This window comes from Pseudophryne corroboree, chromosome 5 (assembly GCF_028390025.1).
Source record: "Pseudophryne corroboree isolate aPseCor3 chromosome 5, aPseCor3.hap2, whole genome shotgun sequence".
Taxonomy (NCBI): domain Eukaryota; kingdom Metazoa; phylum Chordata; class Amphibia; order Anura; family Myobatrachidae; genus Pseudophryne; species Pseudophryne corroboree.
This window is the reverse complement of record NC_086448.1, coordinates 14,681,026-14,705,968: the sequence shown is the minus strand read 5'-3', so window position 1 is coordinate 14,705,968 and position 24,943 is coordinate 14,681,026. Positions and strand designations below refer to the sequence as shown.

The 24,943-nt window shown below is 42.4% G+C and overlaps 1 protein-coding gene across 3 annotated transcripts in view; it reads left to right on the top strand.

Moving 5' to 3' along the window:
- Positions 1–23,880, top strand: part of EPPK1 (epiplakin 1) — a 100,509-nt gene extending 76,629 nt beyond the window's left edge. For all 3 annotated transcript variants that reach the window (XM_063921106.1, XM_063921104.1, XM_063921105.1), the window contains one exon: positions 527–23,880. In XM_063921106.1, coding sequence (XP_063777176.1) covers positions 585–22,433 — 21,849 coding nt within the window. In that variant the 5' untranslated portion in view covers positions 527–584 and the 3' untranslated portion in view covers positions 22,434–23,880. The remainder of the gene's footprint in view (positions 1–526) is intronic.
- The last annotated feature ends 1,063 nt before the right edge of the window (positions 23,881–24,943 follow it).

The following is a 24,943-nucleotide window of genomic DNA, read 5'->3' as shown; positions in this document are numbered from 1 at the left end:
AACGCCGCCATTCCTCCCCCTCCCGCCCAGCAACCGCCTCTGCCTGTCAATCAGGCGGAGGCGATGGCTAGGCAACGGGCAACAACAGCCGGCGGCTGTCAGCCATGCGCCTGCGTACTACGGCGCCGGCACACTTCTGATGAATGACAGTGTGCGATCAGGTCAGAATGACCCCCCATAGTCATTACAAATGTCCAAGTTTCCCATATGTATACATAGGGGCCCATTTATCAACAAGTTTTATCATATGCAACGAGTCTTAAAACTTTCATTTTTCAAACACATGACAGTTAGTAGCTGATTGGCTGGAGCACCATTTATCATACGCAACGTGTGCGCAGCTATGTGTATATACCCTGTACCTGTCCTGCATTGTTTTGTACTGTATGTCACTGTTTTCTTATTATGTACTGTGTAAGGCGCTGCAGATCCCTTGTGGCGCCATATAAATAAAGTATAATAATAATAATAATTATTGCTCAGATGTCAGCCATAAACATAACATTCATTTCTTTTCTTTCAATAGTGATTGAGGCAACCACGCAATACTGAGAAGAAACTCCGCTACTCACCCAGCCACAAACATGGAGAGGAAAACCACTCGCACCGTAAAACACACTATGGGGAAAGTGGAATTCCACGGTGTCCAAAGTCATCATTCCTCGCACACTACTGTCGTGCACACCTCACACACTGTCAGTTCCCAGAGCCATCATGTATCTACTAAACATATGGTTGAGTCCAGTAGCCACCACGAGACCTCTCACATTAATGGAGCCATCGGCCACCATGAGACCTTGCAAGCGATTGAGCCTGCCAAAGCCTCTCCCAGCATCGGTGGCTTTTTAGCAGCTCATACGAAGGAGAAAGTCGGCATCTATCAAGCTCTGCAGAAGAAACTTGTGTCTGAGAAAGTCGCCACAGCTCTGCTGGAAGCCCAGGCTGCCACAGGCAACATCATCAATCCAACAACTAACCAAACTCTCACTGTAGAGGCAGCCATCCAACAGGGAGCCGCCGGGCCGGAGTATCGGGAAAAACTCATCTTCGCTAGCAAAGCAGCAACAGGGTATAAAGACAAAGAAGAAACATTATCTCTGTTTCAAGCATTCAAAAGAGGTATAGTGGCTAAAAACGATACAGTGCGCTTCCTGGAGGCTCAAGCGGCCACTGGTGGCATTATCGACCATGTAAGTGGACATCGAGTGCCTTTGTCCGAGGCCTTGAAGCTTAACTTCGTAGATGAACATATGCTTAAAACGCTTACTGAAGTTTCTGAATTTTCCAAGTGCTACCTTGATCCCAACACCAAGGAGGAATCCACTTACCAGGAGCTATTGTCCAAATGCATCAAAGATTCCGACAGTGGATCACTCCTGCTTCCCCTACAGGAGACTCTGCAAGGGCTGAGGAATACTGTAACACTAGAACAACTACTCAAGGCCAGCATCATCAGCCAGATTCAATATGATGAAGTCATACAAGGCAAACAGACTACCCAGAAGGTGGAGGAACTACAAGAGGTTCAGCAATACCTACATGGACTGGCAAGCATCGGTGGAGTGTACATAAAGAGTACCAATGAGAAAGTTAGTTTATATCAGGCCATGAAAAAGAACTTTGTTCCTTCAGACTTTGCAGTTGCTCTTTTGGAAGCTCAGGCTGCCTCTGGTTTCATTGTAGATCCAGCGAGGAACAAGACGTTCTCTGTGACTGAAGCCATTCAGGAAGGATTGGTGGGGCTTGAACTCAAAGAGAAGCTGCTCACAGCAGAAAGAGCAGTAACTGGATTTAATGACCCATACACTGGAGAAAAGATTTCCCTTTTCCAAGCAATCAAGAAGGAACTTATTGCCAAGAACTTGGGCATTAATCTGCTAGAAGTCCAAGTTGCTACAGGAGGCATCATTGATCCTGTTCACAGTTTCCATGTACCACTGGAAGTTGCTTATAAACGTGGCTTGCTTGATGAAGACACTGCAAAAATAATATCTGATGTTGGTGGCTTCATGGATCCAAACACTAATAACCTGGTCACTTACCAAGAGTTGAGGAAGCATTGTACAATTGATCCCGACTCAAAAATCTACTTTTTACCTTTGGAACTCACTTTCAATGGCTTAAGAGGAAAAGTTACAAGTGATGAGCTGCTGCACTCACTGATCATTGATAAAACAACTTATGAAAACTTACAACAGGGAAAATCCTCTGTACAAGATGTTGCAGAACAGGGGAAGGTGAGGCAGTATCTACAGGGAACTGGGTGCATTGCCGGAGTGGCTGTAGTGTCTACCAATGAGAGAAAAAGCATCTACCAAGCAATGAAAGAACACTTTCTTATGCCAGGCACTTCCATTGCTCTCTTGGAAGCCCAGGCGGCAACGGGTTATTTGATAGACCCTGCAAAGAACTTGAAATTCTCTGTGGATGAGGCTGTGAAAAATGGCTTGATTGGACCAGAGTTTTATGAAAAGCTTCTGTCAGCGCAGAAAGCAGCCACAGGTTACAGCGATCCTTTGTCTGGAGAAACACTTTCTCTATTTCAAGCCATACAAAAGGGATTTGTTATGAAAGATCATGGAATTCATCTTCTGGAAGTCCAACTTGCTACTGGTGGAATCATTGACCCGTCAAAGAAGCACCGTGTTCCAGAGGAGGTGGCTTACACACGTGGCTGTTTTGACCAGGAAATTAATAATAGTTTGCTCAGTCCAACAGAAGACATCAAGGGATTTTTTGATCCGAACTCAAAAGAGAACCTTACCTATAGACAACTGCTGGAGCGATGCCTTGTAGATTCCCATACAGGACTCTACCTGATCCCTGTGTTTGACAATACCCAGGATGCACTCAAAGCACCACATTCATTCATAGATTTCAAGACCAAAGTGACTTTAGATGGAACAAAACTTACACTGACATCTGGAAAATTCAAAGGACAACTTGTTTCCCTGTGGAAACTTCTCTTCTCAGAATATTTCACTATTGAGCTGAGAGAGTCCCTCTTTAAACAGTATATATCAGGGAGCCTTTCAGTGGAAGAGTTATCTAGCAAAGTTGATGAGACAATTAAGCAACTGGTATCCTCCACCAAAATCACATTTGCGGGGTTAAGAGAGTCTGTTACTCCTGGACAGTTGCTGGACTCTGAAATTATTGACAAGGATTTGTTTGAGAAATTGCAACAAGGTGAAGCATCAGCAAACGATGTGGTCAATATTGACACAGTCAAGAAATACCTAGAAGGTACTGGAAGTATTGGTGGATTGATCCTGACAGATACCCAAGAAAAGATGAGCATCTATCAAGCTAAGAGAAAGGGCTTTCTAAGACCTGGAACATCCTTGATTCTACTTGAAGCTCAAGCTGCAACAGGCTTTATCATTGACCCTGTGGAAAACAAAAAATATTCAGTTGCTGAGGCTATGAAGTCAAAAGTAATTGGTCCAGAGTTCTATGAAAAACTTTTGTCCGCAGAAAAATCAGTCACTGGTTATAAAGATCCTTATACAGAAGAAAGGATTTCTCTATTTCAAGCTATGAACAAAGGCCTAATTGTCGAAGAACATGGCATCCGACTTCTAGAAGCCCAGATTGCCACCGGGGGAATCATTGATCCAATAAACAGCCACAGAATTCCTGTTGAAGTTGCTTACAAACGAGGGTATTTTGACAAGAAAATGAATGTGATACTGTCAGATCCAAGTGATGACACTAAAGGGTTCTTTGATCCAAACACCAATGAAAACCTCACCTACCTACAGCTAAAGGAGAAATGTATCTCAGAACCATCAACCAAGCTCTGTCTTCTTCCCCTCATCAGTACAAAGCGTCAGCTCAACATCATTAGCTCCATCAAGGATTCTTTCCTGAACCTGGAGATTTATGTCAGATATGGAAGATTCAGGGGGCAAACTGTTTCAGCCTGGGTTCTCATAAACTCTGAGTACTTCAATGAGTGGAGGAGGAGAGAGGTTCTAGAGCACTACAGACTGAAGAAGATAACGCTGGAACAAATCATCATACTGATTGAGGAGGAAATAAAAAAGTGGACAGAGATTCGTGTCCCTGCCTTGAGAGAACAGGTAAACATCTACAATTTGCTGGAGTATGACATCATTGATAAAGAGCAATTTGAACAAGTCCTAGAGGGAAAACTAAAAGCAGAGGATGTACTTAAAATGGAGAAAGTCCAGCGGTACTTGCACAGTTCTGGTGTGCTTGGTGGAATCCTCATTCTGCCCTCCAACCAAAGGATCAGTTTTTACGAAGCTGCCAAGAAGAACATCTTGCTGCCTAGCACCATCCTGCCATTACTAGAAGCCCAGGCTGCTACCGGACACATAATACACCCAGTGAACAACCAAAAGTTGTCTGTGAATGAGGCTCTCAAAGCAGCCGTCATTGACCCACAGATTTATGATAGACTGTCTTCTGCAGAGCAAGCTGTAACAGGTTACCAGGATCCATTTTCCGGAAAGAAAATCTCACTGTACCAAGCCATGAAAAAAGGTCTAGTTGAAGAAAAACATGCCAAACTTCTCTTAGATGCCCAGCTAGCCACTGGGGGAGTTATTGATCCAATACACAGCATCCATCTCCCAGATTCTGTTGCCAAGAAGTTTGGTTATCTTAACGAAGAAGTGCTTGAAAGTCTTTCTCATCCCACAGATGACGCAAAGTCCTTCTATGACCCAAACACCAAAGAAAAGGTGACCTATTCAGAACTCATCGGTCGTTCACAAAAAGATGAATCTACTGGCATTTATTTGCTCCCACTGCCCCAAGATTTTGCCGAAGTTCCAGGACAAGAAATGTACTCTGATGAGGTGATACGGCAAACATTCAAGAACACCAGGATTGAAGAAAGAAACACTACAGTTTGGAACCTGATTCATTCTGGATTCTTCACTGAAGAACAGCGATATGAAATTCTGGAAAAATATAAGTCAAAGAAAGTGACGCTGGAAGTTCTGATCACAGAAATTTTGCAAATAGTCAAAAAGAAAGAAACCATGAATACTCATATTAGTTTTCAAGGACTGAGAGGAAATGTGCCAGTTGTACGGCTTCTAGATTTAGGCATTATTACACAGAAAACATTTGAAGAACTTGTACAGGGCCTCATCTCCATTGAAGAAGTTTCACAGCTGGAAAATGTAAAAAAATGTCTCCAGGGCACTGGCAACATCACTGGAGTTTTTCTGCCATCAACAAAGGAAAAAATTAGCATTTATCAAGCAATGAAAAGGGATCTAATCTTGCATGCCAATGGCTTAATGCTTTTGGAAGCCCAGGCTGCAACCGGATTTATAGTTGACCCAATAAAAAATGAAAACCACACAGTGGACAGTGCCGTGAAGGCTGGCGTAATAGGACCTGAACTTCATGAAAAGCTTCTGATTGCAGAAAGTGCAGTGACCGGATACCCTGATCCCTACACTGGAAACAAGTTATCTCTGGGACAGGCAATCCATAAAGAACTTATTCCTCAAAAAGAAGGAATTCCGCTGCTCCAAGCCCAATTGGCAAGTGGTGGAATTATTGATCCCATTCATTGCCATTATGTCCCATTGCAGCTGGCTTACAAGCTGGGGTTTCTAGATGAAGAAATATCCAAACAAACAAATGAGCTGAAAATCTACTTTGATCCAAACACAAAAGAAAAACTGAGCTACCAGCAGCTAAAAGAAAAATGCTACACGGACCCGGATACAAGCTCTTTGTTTCTGTCTCTCTCGGAAAGTCCTGCCTTTTATGCTGAAGGACACCTCATTGATGTTCTAAAATCAACCACAATTAACACTGTCAACGCTGGAAGGTTTAAAGGCCAAACTGTGTCTGTTTGGGAACTTCTGAACTCTGAATACATAAGTTTCGATAAACTGAAAGAACTCCTCCTTAAATACAAAAACAGTAGTTCTGAAGTTCTCAAGGAGATCATAAAAACAGTCACTGTGTTCATTGAGGAGACTGAAGCAAGCAGCACAAAAATAAAGTTTAAAGGCCTTCGGAAGCAGGTGTCTGCAAGTGACCTTTTCAAGTCAGAGGTCATAGACAAGCAAACCCTTGACGAGCTTAATCTGGGAAAGAAAACAATAGTAGAAGTGACAGAAATGCACAGCGTAAAGCAGTATCTGCAAGGTACAAACTGTATTGCAGGAGTTCTCCTACAGTCTACCAACACAAAGATGAGCATTTATGAGGCGATGCTCAAACGCATTCTGAGACCTGGAACGGCTTTGGTTCTCCTAGAAGCTCAGGCAGCCACTGGGTTTATTGTGGATCCTTTGAAGAATGAGAAGCTATCAGTGGAGGAAGCACTGACTCATGGACTAATAGGACTTGACATACTAGCTAAGCTACTCTCTGCAGAGCAAGCAGTGACTGGATACACTGACCCATATACTGGGGTCAAGATTTCCCTGTTCCAAGCCATGCAAAAAGAGCTCATTGTTCAATGCCATGGAATCCGCCTGCTGGAAGCACAGATCGCTACCGGTGGTATTATTGATCCAGTGCATAGCCACAGAGTCCCGGTAGAGGTTGCCTATAAGCGTGGCTACTTCAATGAAGAGATGAACAAAATTCTTTCAGATCCCAGTGATGATACTAAAGGTTTCTTTGATCCCAACACCCATGAGAATCTTACATATCTACAACTTGTAGAAAGATGTGTACAGGACCCCGAAACTGGGTTGTATCTGCTGCAGGTTGTGAATAAGGGAGATGATTATTTCTTTATTACTGAACCAATGAAATTGGACTTAAAATCAAGAAACATAACTATGCAGTTTGGAAAATTTGCCAATCAAACAGTATCAATCTGGGAGATTCTGACTTCTCATTATGTCACAGACCTGAAAAAGAGGGAGTTGGTTAAACTCTATAAAATGGGAGTGCTTACCATAGAACAACTCACATCTAACCTCACCACACTTATAGAAGAATATGAGACCACAAGTAGCAGCTTGAAATTCAAGGGTATTCGAGGAGAAGTGAGTGCCACGGACTTGTACAACGCAGACATAATTGACAAAAAGACCATGGATGACCTGAGAAAAGGCACACAATCTGTAGAAACTGTCTCTCAAATGGAGTCGGTTAAGAGATACTTGGAAGGAACAAGCCGCATAGCTGGAATCATATCCTTACCAAACAACGAGATCCTCAGCATTTATGAGGCTATAAAGAGAAGCATTATACCTAGAGACATTGGTGTGATACTTCTGGAGGCCCAAGTTGCCACTGGATTTCTTATAGACCCCTCAAAAAATCAGACCTTCTCCTTCACCGAGGCATTGTCTGCAGGAGTGGTCAGCATCGATGTTCAGGAGCAACTTGAAATTGCTGAGAAAGCAGTGAGTGGATTCATAGATCCTAAATCTGGCAACAAAATCTCCCTTTTCCAAGCCATCAAGAAAGGAATCATTGACAGAGAGCAAGGAATTGCTTTGTTGGATGCCCAACTGGCAACTGGAGGGATTGTCGATCCAGTTCATGGTCATAGGCTTCCTCTGCAAGTAGCCTACAGGAAGGGTTATTTGGATGAAGATGTTTACATTATGATCTCAAATGCTCTTAATGAAAAGAAAGAATTTGTGGACCCTAATACTCATGAAAGACTTACATACAAAAGCTTGTTGGAAAGATGTGTCAAAGATCCTAAAACTGGACTGTATTTACTTCAAGTGGCTGAAAAACGTGATGACTACTTCTACATTGATGAACCAACTAAACTCCTTCTAACATCCACTATGGTGAAAATGAATGAAGGCAGGTTCAAGGGACACGAGGTCTGCCTGTGGGATCTTCTGTGTTCCACCTACATCTCCGAAGAGATGCGAAAGGACCTCATCAAGAATTACAAAACAAAGACCTCCTTAACACTTAGAGAGATAATCAATGTGATCCTTTCAACAATTGAGGAAAAGGAAAAGGGCCAGAATGACATCTGGTTCCAGGGATTGAGGAAACAGGTCACAGCAGTAGAACTTTTTGATGCCGGAATTATAAACAGAGAAACTCTTGAAAATTTAATTCAGAAGAAACAGACTGTGAGTGAAATTTCTAAAATACATTCAGTTAAGAGATATCTTGAAGGAACCAGTTGCATTGCCGGGCTGCTCATCCCTTCAAAACAAGATCCGACCAAAAAGGAAACCATAAGCATCTTTGACGCCATGCAAAGGCGGCTGCTGAGACCAGGCACTGCTCTTGTCCTGCTAGAAGCTCAGGCAGCTACTGGCTTTGTCATTGATCCCATAAAAAAAAGAAAACTTTCAGTATTTGAAGCTTTAACTGACGGACTGATTGGTCATGAAATTTATCCAAAGCTCTTATCTGCAGAGAAAGGAGTTACTGGCTACGCCGACCCATATACTGGTGAGAAAATCTCCTTGTTCCAAGCAATGCAGAAAGATTTAATTGTCAGGGAGCATGGCATTCGCTTGCTGGAGGCCCAGATTGCCACTGGTGGCATCATTGACCCAGTGCAGAGCCTCCGTGTTCCCATGGAAGTGGCTTACAAGCGGGGTTATTTTGCTGAAGAAATGAGCCAGAGTCTTTTAGACCCTACTGATGACACTAAAGGGTTCTTTGATCCAAATACCCATGAAAACCTCACCTACCTGCAGCTGCTCCAGAGATGCATCCAAGACCCAGATTCTGAATTTTATCTACTGGAGCTAAAAGACCAGAAGTTCTCCTTTTCACAGATCCAAAACAAATTACAATCCAGGGTTATTCAGGTCTCTACCGGGGAGTTCCAAGGACAGAGTATTTCCATCTGGGAGCTTATTTATTCTAAATATATTTCTGTAGAGAAAAGAGAGGAGCTGCTGAAGCAATATGAGTCTGGTTCATTATCTATTGAAGAAATTATATCTATAATGATCAAAGTCATTACTGAAACAGAAGGAGCAGTATTGGAAGTGGATGCAAAAGGCCCACAAAGTCAAGACTCCAGTGTCCAGATGTCACTCAAAGCAGAGAAGTTGAAAGTGTCTGTTGGTGACTTCAAAGGAGAAAGTTTATCATTGTGGGAGCTCCTGAACTCCCATTATTTCTCAGAAGAGGAAAGGAAAGAAGTATTAGAAAAGGTGAAATCTGGGACTATGACCACACAAGAAATTATTACGTTTGTCACAACGGTCATCACTGAGACTGAGGCTAAAAAGACTAAATGGGTCTCACAAAATACAGCTGTAACAGTAGAGCAGCCAATTGAAGATCATTCTATAAACTATGATGAAATTCAAAAGGCCCTGCAGAGTATAAACATTCACATCAGAAAAGGGGAGTACGCGGGACAGCAGGTGTCCGTGTGGGAGCTTCTTCACTCCAAATACATTCCTGACCCAACAAAACATGACTTATTAAGAGATTACAGGTCAACTGTCCAAGGCATAATGCAGCTAGTTATACGGTCAGTAAAAGAGATTAAACTGAGTAACCAATCTACATTAAAAACAGAATACCATTTGACGGAAGAAGTATATAACTCTTTGCAAGTGACCCAGACCGAAGTAAATGTAGGTGAGTTAAAGGGTCAGAAACATTCAGTGTGGTATCTACTGAACTCCAGATACATTTCAGAAGAGAAAAGGCGGGAGCTGCTAGAGAGACTGAAATCGGGGACAATCAGTATGGATGAACTTATTAAAGTTATCATCACCATTATAGAGGAGACAGAACAGCGCAGCAAGACGCTGAAATTTAAAGGTCTCAGGAGACAAATTACAGCAACCGAACTGCTCACATCTGACATTATTGACCAGAAAACATTGACAGAGCTGGCTCAGGGGACAAAAACTGTGCAAGAAGTAACTCAGATGGACAATGTAAAGAGATACTTGGAAGGAACCAGCTGTATTGGCGGAGTACTAGTCCCAGCTCTTAAAGATCCTTCAAAGAAAGACAAGATGAGCATCTATAATGCGATGCTAAAGAAAATCCTTACCCCTGGGACAGCACTGTGTCTCCTGGAAGCTCAGGCAGCCACTGGATTTATCATTGACCCTCTGGCAAATGAAAAACTATCTGTAGATGAAGCTGCATCGACTGGCATAATTGGCCAAGAGCTCAAACTAAAGCTCCTGTCTGCAGAGAGAGCAGTGACTGGCTACATCGACCCATACACCGGTGACAAGATCTCTCTCTTCCAAGCCATGCAGAAAGATCTGATTGTAAAAGACCATGGCGTTCGTCTGCTCGAGGCTCAGATTGCCACTGGTGGGATCATTGACCCAGTACACAGCCACCGTGTGCCTGTGGAAGTTGCCTACAAACGTGGCTACTTTGATGAAGAGATGAATCAGATTCTTTCAGATCCCACAGATGATACAAAAGGGTTCTTTGATCCAAATACTCATGAGAATCTCACGTACCTGCAGCTGCTCAACCGGTGCATTCAGGACCCAGATACTGGATTGTGCATGCTGGATATGAAAGACAAGAAAGCTCTGCCAGCAGGCAAGACTCCAGGCATCACCTTGAAGACACAAACTGTCCAAGTTACAGTCGGACAATATAAAGGACAGAATATTTCTATCTGGGATCTCCTAAACTCTCATTATTTCACAGAGGAGGAAGAAAAGAGACAGCTACTCTTGAAACAACACAAATCAGGAACTATAACCACAGATGAACTTATTAGAGTCATTATTACAACCATTGAAGAATGGGAAAAGAGAGAGAGCCATTTAAACCAAAACATTTCTGAAGAAAAGCAGAAAAATCTCCTGCAGTCTAAATTAATTGAGATTACTAAGGGCAAACTTCAGGGGCAAAATCTCTCAGTGTGGGATCTTCTGCACTCTGAGTACATTACGCAGATTAAAAAGGAAGAAATATTGCAGAAATATTCTTCAGGGATCTGGGATCTAGAAGAGATCATTAGAATCATCACAATAATTTTTACAGAAACTGAAGAGACTAAAGATACCATTGAGATAGTAGAGGTTGATCACACATTCTCTATTCCCCAGTCAGAGGATCTTGTGGCAGGTGATGAGGAACAACGTAATGCCTTAAGTGTTTTCACTGTTCATGATGAATTTGAAGGATTTCAAGGTATGAGGGTGTCTCTATGGGAAATCCTCAATTCAAAATATGTTTCGGAGGACACAAGAAATGCCCAGCTAATCAAACACCAGGCCACTGTAGAAAAACTGAAACAAACTATTCTAAAATGTATTGAGGATCCAGAGATAAAAACAGATGAGGAGATACAACAACAGTTGAAACTTAAGCTCAGTGAGGTTACTGCTGGAGAATTCAAAGGACAAAACGTCTCTATCTGGTTCCTTCTCCATTCCACGTATATTACTGAGGAGAAGAGAAAAGAACTACTTGAAAAGTACAAATCAGGGACATTAACAAGCGAAGAAATGTTAAAAATTCTCATAACAATAATCGAAGAGACTGAAAAGACTCATAATTTGACGTTCACGGGTCTTAGGCAGCAAGTGACAGCTACTGAACTTCTCCAGTCTGAAATCATTGACCAGGCCACCCTGAATGAGTTGACCCAGGGTAGTAGAACTGTAGAGGAGGTCACTCAGTTGGATTCTGTTAAGAGATACCTGGAAGGAACCAGTTGTATTGCCGGTGTGTTTGTTCCATCAAAGAAAGATCCTTCACAAAGAGAAAAGTTGACCATTTATGATGCCATGTTGAAACGTATACTGAGGCCTGGAACTGCTTTGATTCTTCTTGAAGCACAAGCGGCTACTGGATTTGTGATTGATCCCATCCAGAACAAGAAGCTGTCTGTAGAAGAGGCATTACCCGCAGGACTAATTGGGCCTGAGATTTATGAGAAGCTTCTGTCAGCAGAAAAAGGAGTTACTGGCTATAATGACCCTTACACAGGCGGAAAGATTTCTCTGTTCCAGGCCATGAAAAAAGACCTTATTGTAAAAGAGCATGGGATCCGCCTTCTGGAAGCCCAGATTGCTACTGGTGGCATCATTGACCCAGTGCAGAGTCACCGTGTCCCTGTGAAAGTAGCGTACAAACGAGGTTACTTTGACGAAGAAATGAATCAGATCCTTTCTGATCCCACTGATGATACAAAGGGATTCTTTGATCCAAATACCCACGAGAACCTCACTTACCTGCAGCTGCTCCAGAGATGCATCCAAGACCCAGACACAGGCTTATGTATGCTGGAAGTGAATGTAAACAAGCTTCCTTCATCTGAAATAAGTATAAAAACTATTCTTGAGTCAAAAATTGTTCGGGTCACACAGGGTCACTTAGAAGGCAAAGAGGTTTCCGTCTGGGAACTTCTGAATTCTGTGTATATTTCATTCGAGAAAAGAGAGGAGCTGCTGAAAAAGTATAAAACTGGCACTCTATCTATCAATGATCTTATTACAGTAGTCACCAAAATCATTCATGAAACAGAGGAGTCGGGCAGTACTAATGAAGATGCACAAGTTCAGACATTGCTCCAAACAGAAAAGATTGAGGTCCACGTAGGTGACTTCAAAGGAGAGAAGGCCTCATTGTGGGAGCTTCTAAACTCTCATTATATCTCTGAAGAGAAAAGGAAAGAATTATTACGTAACATAAAATCTGGGACCATTACTGTGCAAGAAGTTATTACAATTCTCATTACAATCATCAATGAGACTGAGAATAAAAAGATTGAGGACGATGTGTCAGTACCAGTACAGCAACCGGTGGAAGTTGACCCATCTGTACAAGATGATGAAATTAAAAAGGCCCTGCAAAGTATAAACATTTCCGTCAGGAATGGACAGTATGCTGGACAGGAGGTTTCCGTGTGGAATCTTCTTCACTCCAGATACATTCAAGAGGAGAAAAGGCAAGAATTGCTAGGGAATTACAAGCTAACTGTCCAAGATATCATAGGGCTGGTTGTACAATCTGTTGAGGAAGCTGAGCGCCAAAACAGCAAAAACCTTCTTGCCACAGAATACAATGTGACGGAGGAAGTATATAATTCTCTGCTGCTGGCCCAGAGCGAAGTAACTATAGGCGATTTGAAGGGTCAGAAATATTCAGTGTGGTATCTACTGAACTCTAAATACATTTCAGAAGAGAAAAGACAGGAACTGCTGGAGAGACTGAAATTGGGGACAATCAGTATAGACGAAATTATCAAAACTATCACCACTATTATAGAGGAGACAGAAGAGCGCAGCAAGACGCTGAAATTTAAAGGTCTCAGGAGACAAATTACAGCAACCGAACTGCTCACATCTGACATCATTGACCAGAAAACAATGACAGAGCTGGCTCAGGGGACAAAAACTGTGCAAGAAGTAACTCAGATGGACAATGTAAAAAGATACTTGGAAGGAACCAGCTGTATTGCCGGAGTGCTTGTACCAGCGCTCAAAGATCCTTCAAAAAAAGACAAGATGAGCATCTATAAAGCAATGATTAAGAATATCCTTACACGTGGGACAGCACTGTGTCTCCTAGAAGCTCAGGCAGCCACTGGATTTATCATTGACCCTCTGACAAATGAGAAACTATCTGTAGATGAAGCTGCATCAACTGGCATAATTGGTCAAGAGCTCAAACTAAAGCTCCTGTCTGCAGAGAGAGCAGTGACTGGCTACATCGACCCATACACTGGTGACAAAATCTCTCTCTTCCAAGCCATGCAGAAAGATCTGATTGTAAAAGACCATGGCGTTCGTCTGCTCGAGGCTCAGATTGCCACTGGTGGGATCATTGACCCAGTACACAGCCACCGTGTCCCTGTGGAAGTTGCCTACAAACGTGGCTACTTTGATGAAGAAATGAATCAGATCCTTTCAGATCCCACAGATGATACAAAAGGGTTCTTTGATCCAAATACTCATGAGAATCTCACGTACCTGCAGCTGCTCAACCGGTGCATTCGGGACCCAGATACTGGATTGTGCCTCCTGGATATGAAAGACAAGAAAGCTCTGCCAGCAGACAAGACCTTAGACGTCACCTTGAAGACACAAACTGTCCAAGTTACAGTCGGTCAATATAAAGGACAGAATATTTCCATCTGGGATCTCCTAAACTCTCATTATTTCACAGAGGAGGAAGAAAAGAGACAGCTACTCCTGAAACAACACAAATCAGGAACTATAACCACAGAGGAGCTAACCACAATCATTATTACAACCATTGAAGAATGGGAACAGAGAAAAAATAACATAAATCTACTGAAGACTAAATTAATTGAGATTACTAATGGTAAATTTCAAGGCAATAATCTCTCAGTATGGGATCTTCTGCACTCTGAGTACATTACGGAGAGTAAAAAGGAAGAGATCTTACAGAAATATTTCTCAGGGATTTGGGATCTAGAAGAGATCATTAGAATCATCACAGTAATTATTAGTGAAGAGACAGTCTCTATGCCAAGACCACCGGAAAATATTGACACTGATGAATTCAACAAAGCCTTAAATGCCATTGCTCTCAGCATTAAAACTAGTCGGTTTCAAGAACAAAAAGTGTCTCTTTGGGAAATCCTCCACTCTAACTATATTTCAGAGGACAGACGGAGAGAGCAGCTGAAAAAGCACCAGGCAACTGTAGAAAAACTAAAGAAAATCATTAGAGTACTAATTGAGGATTCAGAAATGAAAACCGATGAGCAGATACAACAACAGTTGGAACTTAAGCTCACTGAGGTCACTGTTGGAGAACTCAAAGGACAAAATGTCTCTGTCTGGTTCCTTCTCCATTCCACATATATTACTGAGGAGAAGAGAAAAGAACTGCTTGAAAAGTACAAGTCAGGGACATTAACAAGTGAAGACATTTTTAAAATTATCATAACAATAATCGAAGAGACTGAAAAGAGTCGCAGTTTGAAGTTTGAGGGTCTTAGGCAGCAAGTGACAGCTGCTGAACTTCTCCAGTCTGAAATCATTGACCAGGCCACCCTAAATGAGTTGACCCAGGGTACCAGAACTGTAGAGGAGGTCACTCAGTTGGATTCTGTTAAGAGATACCTGGAAGGAACCAGTTGTATTGCTGGTGTGTTTGTTCCATCAAAGAAAGATCCTTCACAAAGAGAAAAGTTGACCATTTATGATGCCATGTTGAAACGTATACTGAGGCCTGGAACTGCTTTGATTCTTCTTGAAGCACAAGCGGCTACTGGATTTGTGATTGATCCCATCCAGAACAAGAAGCTGTCTGTAGAAGAGGCATTACCCTCAGGACTAATTGGGCCTGAGATTTATGAGAAGCTTCTGTCAGCAGAAAAAGGAGTTACTGGCTATAATGACCCTTACACAGGCGGAAAGATTTCTCTGTTCCAGGCCATGAAAAAAGACCTTATTGTAAAAGAGCATGGGATCCGCCTCCTGGAAGCCCAGATTGCTACTGGTGGCATCATTGACCCAGTGCAGAGCCACCGTGTCCCTGTAGAAGTAGCGTACAAACGAGGTTACTTTGACGAAGAAATGAATCAGATCCTCTCTGATCCTACTGATGATACAAAAGGATTCTTTGATCCGAATACCCGCGAGAACCTCACTTACCTGCAGCTGCTCCAGAAATGCATCCGAGACACGGACACAGGCTTATGTATGCTGGAAGTGAATGTAAACAAGCTTCCTTCATCTGAAATAAGTATAAAAACTATTCTTGAGTCAAAAATTGTTCGGGTCACACAGGGTCACTTAGAAGGCAAAGAGGTTTCCGTCTGGGAACTTCTGAATTCTGTATATATTTCCTCAGAGAAAAGAGAGGAGCTGCTGAAAAAGTATAAAACTGCCAATCTATCTATCAATGATCTTATTACAGTAGTCACCAAAATCATTCATGAAACAGAAGAGTCGGGCAGTACTAATGAAGATGCACAAGTTCAGACATTGCTCCAAACAGAAAAGATTGAGGTCCACGTAGGTGACTTCAAAGGAGAGAAGGCCTCATTGTGGGAGCTTCTGAACTCTCATTATATCTCTGAAGAGAAAAGGAAAGAATTATTACGTAACATAAAATCTGGGACCATTACTGTGCAAGACGTTATTACAATTCTCATTACAATCATCAATGAGACCGAGAATAAAAAGAATGAGTACGATGTGTCAGTACCAGTACAGCAACCGGTGGAAGTTGACCCATCTCTACAAGATGATGAAATTAAAAAGGCCCTGCAAAGTATAAACATTTCCGTCAGGAATGGACAGTATGCTGGACAGGAGGTTTCCGTGTGGAATCTTCTTCACTCCAGATACATTCAAGAGGAGAAAAGGCAAGAATTGCTAGGGAATTACAAGCTAACTGTCCAAGATATCATAGGGCTGGTTGTACAATCTGTTGAGGAAGCTGAGCGCCAAAACAGCAAAAACCTTCTTGCCACAGAATACAATGTGACGGAGGAAGTATATAATTCTCTGCTGCTGGCCCAGAGCGAAGTAACTATAGGCGATTTGAAGGGTCAGAAATATTCAGTGTGGTATCTACTGAACTCTAAATACATTTCAGAAGAGAAAAGACAGGAACTGCTGGAGAGACTGAAATTGGGGACAATCAGTATAGACGAAATTATCAAAACTATCACCACTATTATAGAGGAGACAGAAGAGCGCAGCAAGACGCTGAAATTTAAAGGTCTCAGGAGACAAATTACAGCAACCGAACTGCTCACATCTGACATCATTGACCAGAAAACAATGACAGAGCTGGCTCAGGGGACAAAAACTGTGCAAGAAGTAACTCAGATGGACAATGTAAAAAGATACTTGGAAGGAACCAGCTGTATTGCCGGAGTGCTTGTACCAGCGCTCAAAGATCCTTCAAAAAAAGACAAGATGAGCATCTATAAAGCAATGATTAAGAATATCCTTACACGTGGGACAGCACTGTGTCTCCTAGAAGCTCAGGCAGCCACTGGATTTATCATTGACCCTCTGACAAATGAGAAACTATCTGTAGATGAAGCTGCATCAACTGGCATAATTGGTCAAGAGCTCAAACTAAAGCTCCTGTCTGCAGAGAGAGCAGTGACTGGCTACATCGACCCATACACTGGTGACAAAATCTCTCTCTTCCAAGCCATGCAGAAAGATCTGATTGTAAAAGACCATGGCATTCGTCTGCTTGAGGCCCAGATTGCCACTGGTGGCATCATTGACCCAGTACACAGCCACCGTGTCCCTGTGGAAGTTGCCTACAAACGTGGCTACTTTGATGAAGAAATGAATCAGATCCTTTCAGATCCCACAGATGATACAAAAGGGTTCTTTGATCCAAATACTCATGAGAATCTCACGTACCTGCAGCTGCTCAACCGGTGCATTCGGGACCCAGATACTGGATTGTGCCTCCTGGATATGAAAGACAAGAAAGCTCTGCCAGCAGACAAGACCTTAGACGTCACCTTGAAGACACAAACTGTCCAAGTTACAGTCGGTCAATATAAAGGACAGAATATTTCCATCTGGGATCTCCTAAACTCTCATTATTTCACAGAGGAGGAAGAAAAGAGACAGCTACTCCTGAAACAACACAAATCAGGAACTATAACCACAGAGGAGCTAACCACAATCATTATTACAACCATTGAAGAATGGGAACAGAGAAAAAATAACATAAATCTACTGAAGACTAAATTAATTGAGATTACTAATGGTAAATTTCAAGGCAATAATCTCTCAGTATGGGATCTTCTGCACTCTGAGTACATTACGGAGAGTAAAAAGGAAGAGATCTTACAGAAATATTTCTCAGGGATTTGGGATCTAGAAGAGATCATTAGAATCATCACAGTAATTATTAGTGAAGAGACAGTCTCTATGCCAAGACCACCGGAAAATATTGACACTGATGAATTCAACAAAGCCTTAAATGCCATTGCTCTCAGCATTAAAACTAGTCGGTTTCAAGAACAAAAAGTGTCTCTTTGGGAAATCCTCCACTCTAACTATATTTCAGAGGACAGACGGAGAGAGCAGCTGAAAAAGCACCAGGCAACTGTAGAAAAACTAAAGAAAATCATTAGAGTACTAATTGAGGATTCAGAAATGAAAACCGATGAGCAGATACAACAACAGTTGGAACTTAAGCTCACTGAGGTCACTGTTGGAGAACTCAAAGGACAAAATGTCTCTGTCTGGTTCCTTCTCCATTCCACATATATTACTGAGGAGAAGAGAAAAGAACTGCTTGAAAAGTACAAGTCAGGGACATTAACAAGTGAAGACATTTTTAAAATTATCATAACAATAATCGAAGAGACTGAAAAGAGTCACAGTTTGAAGTTTGAGGGTCTTAGGCAGCAAGTGACAGCTGCTGAACTTCTCCAGTCTGAAATCATTGACCAAACCACCCTGAATGAGTTGACCCAGGGTAGCAGAACTGTAGAGGAGGTCACTCAGTTAGATTCTGTTAAGAGATACCTGGAAGGAACCAGTTGTATTGCTGGTGTGTTTGTTCCGTCAAAGAAAGATCCTTCACAAAGAGAAAAGCTGACCATTTATGATGCCATGTTGAAACGTATACTGAAACCTGGAACTGCTTTGATTCTTCTTGAAGCACAAGCAGCTACTGGATTTGTGATTGATCCCATTCAGAACAAGAAGCTGTCTGTAGAAGAGGCATTACTCGCAGGACTAATTGGGCCTAAGATTTATGAGAAGCTTCTGTCAGCAGAAAAAGGAGTTACTGGCTATAATGACCCTTACACAGGCGGAAAGATTTCTCTGTTCCAGGCCATGAAAAAAGACCTTATTGTAAAAGAGCATGGGATCCGCCTCCTGGAAGCCCAGATTGCTACTGGTGGCATCATTGACCCAGTGCAGAGTCATCGTGTCCCTGTCGAAGTAGCGTACAAACGAGGTTACTTTGACAAAGAAATGAACCAGATCCTCTCTGATCCTACTGATGATACAAAGGGATTCTTTGATCCAAATACCCATGAGAACCTCACTTACTTGCAGCTGCTCCAGAGATGCATCCAAGACCCGGACACAGGCTTATGTATGCTGGAAATGAAGGACAGCACACAGACGTCTACTCATGAAGAACAAAAATACAAATCTATTCTACAGTCTAAAACTGTTCAGGTTGCAGCTGGTGAATTTCAAGGGAAAGATATATCCGTTTGGGATCTACTTTATTCTCAGTATATTTCAGTAGAGAAACAAAAAGAGCTTTTGAAGAGATTCCACTCTGGCTCTCTTACTATTGAAGAACTGATAACCATAATTATCACAATTATTACAGAGAAAGCAAAGCCAAGTCCCAGTTCTATTAAGCGGTCTTTCCAATCTGTAAAAATAGACATCTCCATAGGAAGTTTCCATGAAAAATCCATGTCGCTTTGGGACCTTCTACATTCCAAGTATATCCCTGATGATAAACGGGAGGAATTGTTAGAGAAATTTCAGTCTGGAACACTAACCATTGAAGAGATAATCAGCATAGTTTTATCTGTGATTCAGAAATCAGAGCAAACTAGGCATGAGGTAATTGTACCGGTGGTAAATGCACCATCGGTTTCCAGTGAGGCTGATCGCTGGCCGCCAGAAGACCAGCTGCAGAAAGCACTACAAGCGATTCCCAGTGACTTATCAGCAAAGCAATCACAACAGGAGAGTGCTTCAGTTTGGGACCTTTTGCACAGCGAAGGTTTGTCTGAGGGTAAAAAAAATGAGCTATTGCAGATGTATAAATGTTCTGTAAGAGAGGTCATGAGTGCTTGCACCAGCATTATTCAGGGGAGTACAGGGGAAGCCTCTACTGTTGAGACTATCTTGATCGATGAAGCAAAACAAAAAACATTACAAGACACCATGACTGAAATTTCTGTGGGTCACTTCAAAGGTCAGAAGTTATCTGTCTGGGATCTTCTGCATTCTGAAATCATAATGCCTGAGAAAAGGAAGGACATTCTCTTAGCCTATATTGCAGGAACTTTAACTGTTAAGGACATTATTACAATGATATTTACCATACTGGCAGAGATAGAAGAGAGGTCAAGCACATTAAAGTTCAAAGGACTCAGGAGACAAGTCACAGCCACAGAGCTACTGAGTTCTGAAATTATTGACCAGAAGACACTCAATGAATTGTCTCAGGGCAGCAAAACGCTTGAGGAGGTCACTCAGATGGACAATGTGAAGAGATACCTGGAAGGCACTGGCTGTATCGCTGGCGTGTTTGTTCCAACTAAAAAGGATCCATCAAAGAAGGAGAAAATGAGCATATACCAGGCTATGTGGAAACAAGTCTTGCGGCCAGGAACTGCACTGGTACTGTTAGAGGCTCAAGCGGCAACTGGGTTTATCATTGACCCCATCAACAATAAAAAGCTCTCCGTAGATGAGGCTGTATCTGCTGGGGTGATTGGGAAAGAACTCCAACCTAAACTGTTATCTGCCGAACGCGCTGTGACAGGCTACAATGATCCTTATACGGGTGAAAAGATTTCTCTCTTTCAAGCAATGAACAAAAATCTAATTGTGAAAGAGCACGGCATTCGTTTGCTGGAAGCACAGATTGCTACTGGCGGCATCATTGATCCATTGCACAGTCACCGTGTCCCAGTAGAGGTCGCATACAAACGTGGCTACTTTGATGAAGAAATTAATCAAGTCCTCTCTGACCCCTCTGATGACACAAAGGGATTTTTTGACCCCAACACTCATGAGAATTTAACCTATCTGCAGTTACTCAAGAGGGGAATTCAGGATCCAGACACTGGACTTTGCATGTTAGAAGTGAAAGACTCTGGGTCTCCTCTTTTCCAAATAGATCAGGCAAAGAGAAACACCTTAGAGTTACTGACTGTAGATATCAAGATTGGACAATACCAAGGCCAAAAGATCTCTCTTTGGGAAATTCTCAGCTCTCACCACCTGGCAGATGTGGAAAAAGAAAGGCAGGAACTAATGACCAAATATAAATCTGGCTCTATAAGTGTAGAAAATCTCACAACCAGCATTGTATCTTTAATTGAGCAACTGGAGAAGAGAAGTGCCACCATCATCAGTCAACCTGTTCCTGAGGACACTGAGCAAGCAAAAAAGAGGGCACAGACCCAGAACTTTTTCCAGTCTGTAGAGGTTGAGGTTGGTCACCTCAAAGGCCACAAAACTTCCCTGTGGCAGCTACTGAACTCTGCACAGATCACAAGTGAGAAAAGGAAGGAACTTCTCGAAGGGTTTGAAGCTGGATCTTTTGCCCTTGAAGATGTTATAAAAAGTATCCAACAGATCGTTATGCATTCTTCACCAGAACCATCAGTTCTTGAATATCCAGACGCAATTAGAAATTCCCTACAGGCATTTTCTGTTGATATTTCTAGTAATGAATTCACAGGACAAAATACCTCACTATGGGATATTCTCCATTCTAAAACCATTACCAAAGACACATGGCGCCAACTGCTTAAAAAGTACTATTTATCCATCGAAGGGGTTGTCATGATGCTGAAAGGATCGCTGCACAAAGCAGACCTTCCGGTGGCAGTAAAAGCAGACACCGCCACATTCCTGAAATCTGTCAAAGTGCAGGTCAACATTGGGGAATTCAAATTAGAAGGCAAAGAGCATTCCCTGTGGGAGCTCCTTCACACCAAGTATGTCACAGATGCAAAGATAACGGAACTTCTTGAGAAGTTTGAATCCAAAACTATAACTTGGGAAGAAATCTTCAACGTTATCACAACAATCATAAAAGAGACTGAGGAAAAGAGCAGGAACCTGAAGTTTAAGGGTCTGCGTCAGCAGGTGTCCGCCTCTGAGTTGTTACAATCTAAAATCATTGACCTAAGCACTCTACTTGAGCTAATTCATGGAACCAAGACCTTAAGTGAAGTAGCAGAAATGGAGTCAGTGAGGAGGTATCTTGAGGGCACTAGCTGCGTTGCTGGTGTACTTATTTCATCCAAGACCGATTCCACCAAGAAAGAGAAAATGAGCATCTATGATGCTATGCTGAAGAATGTTTTAAGACCTGGGACAGCACTTGTCTTACTGGAGGCTCAGGCAGCCACTGGCTTCATTATTGACCCAATCCAGAATACTAAGCTCACCGTGGATGAAGCAGTAGCCAATCGTGTGGTTGGGCATGAACTCCACCAAAAGCTACTCTCTGCGGAGAAAGCTGTGACTAGCTACACAGACCCCACCACCAGTCTGAAAATATCCCTGTTCCAGGCTATACAAAAAGACCTCATTGTAAAAGACCACGGCATCCGTCTGCTGGAAGCCCAGATTGCTACCGGTGGCATCATTGACCCAGTACACAGCCACCGCATCCCAGTGGAAGTGGCCTATACACGTGGCTACTTTGATGAAGGGATGAACCAAATTCTTTCTGATCCCTCTGATGACACGAAAGGGTTTTTTGACCCAAACACTCACGAAAACCTCACCTACCTACAGCTGCTCCAGAGGTGTGTCCAGGACCCAGACACTGGTCTGCTTATGTTAGAGGTCGCCAAGAAATAAATCCTTTGAAAGAATTTGAAAGCAAAGTTCCACATTTCCAGTCTTTTATGCGGTACAGAATCACAGTTTCACTAACCACAGAAAGTAGTTCCCGCATAGCAGGTGCTGCATGGTGGTGATATCTAGAACTTTCATTGTGGGAAAATAGTTTTTCTGGGGAGTTTTTTGCTTTATGTCCATGTTCCTGGTAAATGTTGGTTCCATGGTTTATGGCTATGATCCTAACTGATGCAACATGGGACTAATTTGATGCACCATTTTGGTCCTTGGTTCATATGTTTGTATCATTCTGTTCTGCATAAACAACAGTGTCTCCACAAAAGAGAAAAAGAACAGTTGGCTGGACCTAACGTTATTAAAATGTGCAGTCTATTGCCAGCCAGTCCATTTCCTGTTAATGAGCTAGTTATTAGGCTGACTAGTTGTGGAGTACAGGTATTACAGCAGCCAGTCCGTCTTGTAGCAATGGGCAGGTTATTAGGCTGACTAGTTGTGGAGTACAGGTATTACAGCAGCCAGTCCGTCTTCTTGCAATGGGCAGGTTATTAGGCTGACTAGTTGTGGAGTACAGGTATTACAGCAGCCAGTCCGTCTTCTTGCAATGGGCAGGTTATTAGGCTGACTAGTTGTGGAGTACAGGTATTACAGCAGCCAGTCCGTCTTCTTGCAATGGGCAGGTTATTAGGCTGACTAGTTGTGGAGTACAGGTATTACAGCAGCCAGTCCGTCTTCTAGCAATGGGCAGGTTACTAGGCTGACTAGTTGTGGAGTACAGGTATTATAGCAGCCAGTCCGTCTTGTAGCAATGGGCAAGTTATTAGGCTGACTAGTTGTGGAGTACAGGTATTACAGCAGCCAGTCCGTCTTCTAGCAATGGGCAGGTTATTAGGCTGACTAGTTGTGGAGTACAGGTATTACAGCAGCCAGTCCGTCTTGTAGCAATGGGCAAGTTATTAGGCTGACTAGTTGTGGAGTACAGGTATTATAGCAGCCAGTCAGTCTTCTTGCAATGGGCAGGTTATTAGGCTGACTAGTTGTGGAGTACAGGTATTACAGCAGCCAGTCCGTCTTCTTGCAATGGGCAGGTTACTAGGCTGCCTAGTTGTGGAGTACAGGTATTACAGCAGCCAGTCCGTCTTCTTGCAATGGGCAGGTTACTAGGCTGCCTAGTTGTGGAGTACAGGTATTATTGCCAAGCTCCACAGTCACTTCAGTAATGTAAGGTTCCCATACAACAATCTGAATTTGGTTTTAAACCTACCAAAAATGTTCCAAAGAGGAAACAGTCAGGGAACTTTTGGGATAACTGCTATAAACTACTTTACATTGTATGATGCAACATGTCTTCTATACTGTACATTGTATGACACAACATTTTCTATACTACCTCTGTGTATATGTTTCTTTTTATTTCTGATATTAATAAATCTGAGACTTTCTTTTGCAACCTGCAGTGTCATTTATTAGCTGTACATACATTATACTGCGTGCATATCAGTTTTTAGGTTGCTACTACTAATTTAGGGTATATTTGTATTAATGGCACATCCCTTATTAGGGCACCTAGGGGCCAATTCAGTAAGGATTGCAAAAAGTACAAATTTGCAAAAATTGCGAAAAGCACGCCCAAACAGAAAAACTGAAACACTAATTTAATGTTACAAAAACAAGGTGGGCTTGCGAAATGTGCAAATATTGTGAAGACCTTAAAAAATACGCATTATTTGCATATAAATTAACAATTTTACGCATTTTTTGCTTACATGTTTCTGATGTTGCAATTTTTGCAAACAACTGTGTTTTAGGCTCAAATATTGCACTACCTACTTTCCTGGCCAAAAAAATAATAAAAATAAATGGTGTCGCTGTTCTTGAACATATGTTTGTGTGTGTGGCGATATAAAAAAAATAAAAATAACCAAATGTATGTGGGTATGTTTTGTTAACAAAAAATGTGTTGGTTGCTAAAAAAGCACTAAAAAAACTGTTAGGAAGCTAAAAGACATTGGTGGTCATTCCGAGTTGATCGCTCGCTGCCGATTTTCGCAGTGCAGCGATTAAGTAAAAAAACTGCAAAAATGCGCATGTGCATGGTACGCAGCGCGCATGCGCTAAGTACTTTCACACAAAACTTTGTAGATCTACACAAGCTCGAGCGACGTATTTTCATCGCTCGAGTGATCGTATTGTGATTGACAGGAAGTGGGTGTTTCTGGGCGGAAACTGACCGTTTTCAGGGAGTGTGCTAAAAAATGCAGGCGTGCCAGGGAAAAACGCAGGAGTGGCTGGAGAAACGGGGGAGTGGCTGCCCGAACGCAGGGCGTGTTTGTGACGTCAAACCAGGAACTAAACGGACTGAGGTGATCGCAGTCTAGGAGTAGGTCTGGAGCTACTCAGAAACTGCAGCAAATTATTTAGTAGCAATTCTGCTAATCTTTCGTTCGCTATTCTGCTAAGCTAAGATACACTCCCAGAGGGTGGCGGCCTAGCGTGTGCAATGCTGCTAAAAC